The sequence below is a fragment of the Takifugu rubripes genome, chromosome 2 (assembly GCF_901000725.2).
Source record: "Takifugu rubripes chromosome 2, fTakRub1.2, whole genome shotgun sequence".
NCBI classification, from domain to species: domain Eukaryota; kingdom Metazoa; phylum Chordata; class Actinopteri; order Tetraodontiformes; family Tetraodontidae; genus Takifugu; species Takifugu rubripes.
The window spans coordinates 14,411,275-14,418,774 of record NC_042286.1 but is presented as its reverse complement, the minus strand read 5'-3'; the positions used below and the strand labels follow the sequence as shown (position 1 = coordinate 14,418,774).

The following is a 7,500-nucleotide window of genomic DNA, read 5'->3' as shown; positions in this document are numbered from 1 at the left end:
TCTGAGAGGCCCGTCCCCCCATTGTTTCAGTGCTCTATATCAGTGTTCCGTTTGACATCCGAGCCAGAGGAGTAAAGAGTGGTGAACAACAGGTGTGTCGGGTCAGAACCACCCCCCCACTGCAGAGACGCTTCCTTCAGAACCGCCGATTCCTGAAGAGAACCGGGCAGGATGTGACATGACCGGAAGGTCGTGTGCTGGTTCTGTTCACCGCTGCCTTGGGTGGAGTTGTACGCGTTTGCTTCCTCTTTACGCTTCCTGTCGCCATGGCAACAACCCTCAGGTAAACTCCTGGAGGTTGATTCTCTTCTTCTTCTCTTCCAGGTGAACGAGAACGACAGACTGTGGGGGGACGACGGAGACTCCACCCTCCCCTCCCCGGGCCTGTCGGACCGCGGCGCCGACCCCGCCCACCTGACCTTCGCGCTCAGCCTGGCCTGGTTGGTCCCACTGCTGTTTTCCAACCAGTAGGAGTCCTCGCTTGGACAAACGTCCAAACCTGGAGGAGGTGGGGACGAAGGTGGGCCGGGTCAAGGATGTCCAACACACACTCAACTGTTCCCTCTCCAGTGGGGGGGGGGGTACAGGAAGAACTCACCTCATTTCTCGCTTCACGCCTTCCCGAACACGACCCGCTACACATGACAACACGCCGGCTGCTCATCGGGACATGACGGACGTCCACACCTGTACAGAGGAGATCGCACAGACTCTCCCAACTTTACTCCATGTAGAAGACAATGCTAAGTGTTCCAGCTCCGGCCTCAGACGTGACCACATGAGGCCTGAGACGGATTCTCGTGTGTGTGGCTTTGCTCTTTTCTTTGATGTCACATGACGGACTTGACTTTTCCGTCTTTTTGTGAAGTTCCACAGAGGACTTCAGGAAAGCTCCACTTCCTGAGGAGGCCACTCTGAGTGGAGCCGCCACTCCCCGAAGGCGTTTCGCCTCCGTCGCTATGACGTCATTTCCTGTGTGCGAGTGGACGAATCATCCGTGAAGCTTTAAGTGTGAGGACCTGAGGAACGACTGGGGTCGTTCCGCCTCTAAAATGTATCTAAAGTTTATGTTTTTGTGGTGAAGAGATGGAAACAACTTTATATTTTTTAAATGTAAGTGGACAGATATCTATAGAGAAGCCCGACCATCGCCATGACGACGGCACTCGACACATGAATGGATGCAGCCGTCTGTCACCACCCAGTCCGTGCTGGGACCTGCTTCACTGGTGGGTCACTGGGAGATTTTGCCATCAGTCCCGCACGCTCACGGCTCGGAACACCGATGACATCGCCGTCAGTACTGCCAGTATTCCGGGTTTTGTGACGTCGCCTCTCCCGAATGTTGGACCTAAAATGAGCCACATTTTCCTGCCAAGATCCACGGGAGGAGAAGGTTGTTTCAGGGAACGTCTGTGTGTTCCAGGGCTGAAGGGAGCAGCCAGGGGGGGCTTCACTCACCCCGCTCTTGTTTTCCGAGTCACGCAGACGTTTGTTGCAGCTTCATCCGGACACGTTCAGGATAATGGAATTTCCGCTCAGGAGCTGCTGGTTTCCACCAAAGCTACCAGTTCCACATCCCATTTAAACTCCACAATATCCCTCAATCCTCCCATTTTCCTGCAGCTTTACTCCGTTTAGCCTCAAACATGCAGGGAGCGAGGTGCGTTCAGAGGAACGGAGGCGTGGAGCGCCAGCGTGGGCGGGGCCAGCGTGGGCGGGGCCACCTTCTGAAGCTTTACCGTGGTTGGTGATGTCACGCTGCAGCGGACATCACGTTCCGGCTGAGCTTTTCCTGGTGGCGACAGGAGTTCTGCACAGGTGAACTGCCACCAGATCCACGGGAGGGATCTCATTTTGAGCGGTTCCTTCGAGTGTTTCCGCCGTTCTCAGAGGCTCCGTCCTCCATCAGGATCCATCACCAGCTGAGCTCCCAGCACCTTTGCTTTAGGTCCACCTCCACAATCAGATCTGGTCAGACCGGATCACCAGATCTCCTGACTGGAGCAGCAACACGGACGTTTATAGAAGCCATTTTTCATCATCTTCATCAGGCTGTGATTTGTAAAGATGTTATAGTGCAGTGTATATACTACACAGTGTATACCATAAACGTGGTGTCCAGAACATTCAAACCTTGAGTAATAATTAAAAAAAAGGATTTTATCCAAAGTTTTGCTTTTGATATGTCAGATGGAGCAAAGGCAGATTCTGACAAACACTTTCCAACTCAGAGACTTTAATAAATGGGAGCCCTGGTGTAAACGAGCCGAGAGCTGGTCCTTCTTCCCTGAACTGAATTATTATTATATCTCACATTATTAATCAAAGCTTCAACGTGTTTGAGAGGAAAGCGGCCGCACAAACTCCGCACACTTTATTAATCGATGCATCATCGTATTGGCAGATGACGACCACCCGGCTGCCAGCAGATGACAAACGGCGGCTGGAATTGGCAGCAGTCCCGGGGTTTTGGGTCAGCAGCTATGTGGGACAGACCTCCCGCTGGCGAGGAACTGCTTCATGTCAGGCCAACGTCCGACCATCTTAAGCTAGCATCTGACTGTAGGCTGCTGCCAACGTGTTCGCCTTTGCACGCTCATCAAGGTGCAAACTTCAAAGAATCGCAAGAGAACGATCTTGAACCAAACGGGACCAGGTGTAGGATGTGTGCCGCCCCCTTGTGGTTAGAGAATAATGGTCACCATTGGACGTTAAGGATTTGCGGTCGGCTGTAATTCAAACTCTCGCCTGTGGGGGCGTTGTGCCTCACAATTTTACCTGCTAAAAGACTAAAAGTTTGAGTCGTAGTTGACGGTAGCTATGGTACCGTCTGAAGGTCAGTTTACGCAATTATAAACCCAAAACAATAGTTCTTGCTGTCACTGGGCCTGTGCGGCAACAGGGTGGAAAACCGATCCGTGTTTACGCTGACGGGACTGAAAATGCTGCGCTGAACGCGCCGGACCAGTAGGTGGCGCCACGGCGCATCGGACCAACGAAGCCGTAGAGCTGCTCCGAGTGTTTTATTTAAATTCAGGCTGTTGCGTTTCAGGGAAAAACAATCATCTCGTGTAAAAGCGCGTAAACGGGAGGTGGAAACGCAACAGAATCATCGCTGTCGTTAAAACGCGGCCCGAGTTCCGCTCCTGCCCACAGGAGCCACAGTGTCGCCACCAGGGGGCAGCACGTGTTTTTCCCAGGTTAACGTTTACCAAAAAAAGCCAAAAAAACCCGTTAATTAATCAACTCGGAGACACATATAAAACCCAATGAAGAACCAACAGGGATGAACCGGTTCTATCCACAATCTATTAACATTAGTGAAGGCAGCTGCAGGTCCAGGCAAGACCAAGACCAGGACCAGGACCAGGACCAGGACCAGGACCAGCTGAGCTTTCTGACAGGTTACAGGTTTTATTTGGGAACCTCTTGACCTCTTTGATGGAACGTGTCCAGAATGTGGGTTCTGCTTTAGATGTGAGTCCTCGTGACGTTGAGTTAAAATGTTAAATATTGGATTATGTGTCAAAGTGGAAAATGACTTCAGTGAATCCTTTAAAAACATGAACTCAACTTCTGGAGAGTAGAAAAGGTCGGTAAGGTTGGTAATGACAGAAACACAAACTCTTCTGAGAACTTGGTACATAATCAAAGGTAAAAGCATTTTTTTAGTTACAATATTTGAGAGGTCCACTGTTGCAAACAGTCAGAAAAATGTGGAATAAACGCCACAAAAAAGCTACCACGATGGTGTTTAATACACGTAATCCTCTAAAAATAGAGTTAAAGGTTGGTGCTGATATTTAGAATATGTTGTTTAAATAAATAAGACTTCTCGAAAAACCACCTATATATTAGGGTGGTTAACTGGTCATTGTTGTATATTTTCTGAACCCTCCAGGTAAATAAAACCAAATGATTCAGGCTAGGCTAAAGCTCCTAGCTCAGTCCAAACATAAATAGGTTTTAACACCATCGCTGTTTATTCATGACCCGAACGACAGCAACCTATAGTTGACCTAAAACACGTCTTGAGTGTGTGTTCAGCGGAGAAATCTCCAAATTGAGGGTGTTTTTGAGGCAACACGACGCTTCATTGAGCTTCGTTAGCAAGCTGAGCTAGTCTCGACCCACGGGTCCACAGGGTCTTTGACGTCTTCTGGTCCCCTCGGAGCTGCGTGCACGTGCAGTCGTGCATTTGCTGCGTGCACGTGCAGTCGTGCATTTGTCCCCTATTGAAGGCGCCAAACTCGTGTGGTCGATCCTTCGGAATAATCGTAGTTTTCTGGAGTAACTACACGGTGTTTGTGAGCTAAAGAGGACGTTTTCCTTGATTACTTAAGCTGAATCCAAAGTCTAGCTGCTCCACTTCAGCTAAATGTGCACAGTCGGTCACGTGCACTGCTCGTCTCAAAAGGTCGACTTGAGTCTCGACATTTCGACTCTATATGTATTTTTTGGCCCTAATACTCTTCTGTAACAGACACTTTTAACGTACTTAACGTAAAAAAACCCAACTTCTTCAATCATTTGTAAATATCAGCTGTAATTTAGGGGTTAGCCTCATCTCCAGCCTGTAGTTAAGGCAAATCGAACTAAGCGAATAAAGATGGTCCCAGTGTTGACTCCTGAGGAGCCTCACAAGCTTCTGAAAGGTAACAGCTGTGTTTGTTACACTTCTCCTGTGCAAATTGACGCAAAGGTCATTGATAACACGATAAAAATAACCACGAATCGTTGCTGAAAATGAGGATACCGACAGAGGACTTTAACACGTTCTTTAAAAAGGAAGAACCACAACACAAGAACAATAACGCAACCTTGGAGATCAATTACAGCCATTTGTGCCGTCGCAAACATCCTGGACCATCATTTCAGAGACCACCTGTCTTTGTTTTGTCACTTCGCCACACGAGCATCTGTCTGGGATCCTGGATGATTGAGGAGTGAAAACGTTCGATGCAACAAATCCTTTATTAGCGAGCGACGGCTCAGCGGGGCCGACAGATCGCTGACGAGCGTTTGCTAATTGTTCTAATGCGCCCGGAACCGTCGGCGTGATGAGACCCAACAGATATTTGACAACATAATATGAACGGAGACATGTGACAGGCCGGGACAGCGGCGAGATGATCACATTAGCCTTCGGTGAATGAGAGGATGGAGATGCTTTCACGAACAAGCACGTGGAGAGCTGCAGCGCTGGGAGCGATGAAGAGGAGGAATGAGAGAGGAAGAGAGACGGCGAGGAAAGGAGTGGAGGGCTGAGGCGAGTGGAGGGCTCCCGTTCCAGCGGCTCGGCCGCCAACATCCACGGTCGCGTCAGAAATAGCAGATTACTAGAAAAAAGGCCTGAGGAAGAGTGGATTATCCAAATAATCCTCCAACATTTGTTTCAGCCACGTTTGTCGCAGTGTCACGAGTCAGCGTTGGCGAAGTTTGAGGATTTAACTTTTAATCCCGAGTGAGACGTCGCTGCTGCCTCTTCCGGTTTGAACTCTGCACCCAACAAAATTCCGATGAAAAGATTTTGTTGTCCAACTGTTTCTTTGGGGAAAGTGAGACCAACAAACGAGGGTGGATTTTTGACCTTTAATAACAGACAAAAATGTTCTGTCACTTTTCTGTACATCAATAATTACAAGTTCATTAAGCAGTTATTCAAGATTTACAGCGTCGTCGTTCACCTGCGGTCGGAACATACAAAACGCCTCGTACAGCAGTCGCCTTAGAAAAGCCAGGAGCGTCCGGCCGGGAAGGACTCTTAAACCATTCCACAGATTCCTCATTCACAATACTTTCATTATTTACAAAAACAGCATATGCTAAATTATACATATTAACAAACTACTTCCTCGCTATGGTTAATGCCGCTATACGAAGAGAAAAAGGGCACAGCCTGTTTTTACAGCGGCCTTATTTTGGCGCTCCGACCTGGAATTGAAGCCCGTTAACACACATTAATGCAGCCAGTGTCCAAAGAAATAATCAGAAAACTCCTTATTCAGCAGTTTCCCCGTAAATAATCAGACTTTATAATAAATAGACATTTGCTGTACATTTTAAAAGATTAATAAAGCTGAAATAAGGCCGCTGTAAAATATTACCCAGCAGAAATTTGAGGCTTGGACGAGAGGAGATGAGATGTTGTTCCACAGGTGGAACTAGAGTTGCTCCACAGGTGGAACAGCGGCCAGTGTTCCCGGTTCCCACAAGGTTCCCTTTACTTCCATTTCAGTCAGGCAGCAAACCGGCCCAAACTGGTGGACTCGCTCCAATTATTAATGTTCAGGAAGTTCACAACCCTGGAACCCTACAGAACTTCCCTGGAGCGCCACCTGTTGGACATTCCTGATGCTCACAAACGTTCCAAAAGCTGTGATTTATGGAGACATAATGAAAGAAAAAGGTGGCCCCTTCTTTTCCCTTTTCGCTTGTTCACACTCAAGGAAGAAATGTGTGTTTTTGTTCCGGTGGTCATGTAGATGAATGTTTTGCTCGTTATTCCAGTGTAACGACTCACGACGGGATGAAAAACAAAGCTGGGTTTCAAAACAGTGACAATGGAAATTATTCATGTGGAAGGAAATGGATTGTGTCTGGAAAGCCTGAAGGAACATTACGTACGGCAACATTCGGCTCCGCGGGACGCCAGGAACTCACTGTAAACCATCAAATACGAAGATGATGAGCGATTCGGTGACGAGCCACAACTGTTAACCCCTGCTGAGCCTGACCGCAGCTGGATCAGAGTAACGGTAAAGACTCCACCATCGGTGGGGAAACACGAGGAGTGGGGCCGTTTATCCAGGTGGGAAGCTGGAAACACACAGAAGTGCTGATTTCACAGCTCCGGGTGGTTTTAATGAACCGCATCACTTCTCGACGGGAAATAAATCCACAGAGAAGCAGAAAATGACGGCGTTGGAGCCGAGACCGGTCGTCCTTTAGTCCCACGCTCACCGAATAATCAATCAAGCTGAACCTGGACACGCCCGCCAACACGGGAAAACAGTCGCAGCAGTCGGGCGTCGGGATGAGAAACGTCTGATAATGGGAATGAATTTCCTTCCCTCTTTGAGCGCCAGTCCTGATCCAACCCTGGAGCGGAGCGCTAACAAAGATCCACAGAAATCCTAAACTACTCACAAGTGGGTGCCTTGCACTAAAATCAGCTGTCCCGCGTCACCCCTGACCTCTGACCCCTGACCTCTGACCTGACATGTCGCCCACAACAGGAACAGAAACATCTTTGGTCTTCCGACAGCAGGTCATGTGACTCCGGAGCGCAGGGCTAACCCAGCCAGCGAGGCGATCGGAGCGGAGCCTCCATATGGGGAATGTTTACCTGCTGATTCTGAGGAGACCCAGGCAGCATCTGTCCTTGTGGTTCCGTCGTCACATGTCCAAACACTTTCATACCACGCTTCAGAAACAAACCCGGTTCTGGAGTCAGAAACAAACGGACCCAAAGTTCACCGTTCCTCTTCTGACCTT

General features: G+C 48.9%; 2 protein-coding genes across 2 annotated transcripts in view; one reads left to right on the top strand and one right to left on the bottom strand.

Annotated features, from left to right (window-relative positions):
- gfra4a (GDNF family receptor alpha 4a) overlaps positions 1 to 2,265 on the top strand; it is a 62,154-nt gene extending 59,889 nt beyond the window's left edge. Inside the window, 1 exon segment of the mRNA XM_029828439.1 lies at positions 325 to 2,265. Within this exon segment, the coding sequence (XP_029684299.1) occupies positions 325 to 471 (147 nt within the window). The 3' untranslated portion in view covers positions 472 to 2,265.
- Positions 2,266 to 5,581: 3,316 nt separating this feature from the next.
- Positions 5,582 to 7,500, bottom strand: part of atrn (attractin) — a 57,306-nt gene continuing 55,387 nt past the window's right edge. Inside the window, exon 29 of the mRNA XM_029827920.1 lies at positions 5,582 to 7,500. This exon is cut by the window's right edge and continues 1,391 nt beyond it. The gene's annotated coding sequence lies outside the window, so the exon portion shown is untranslated.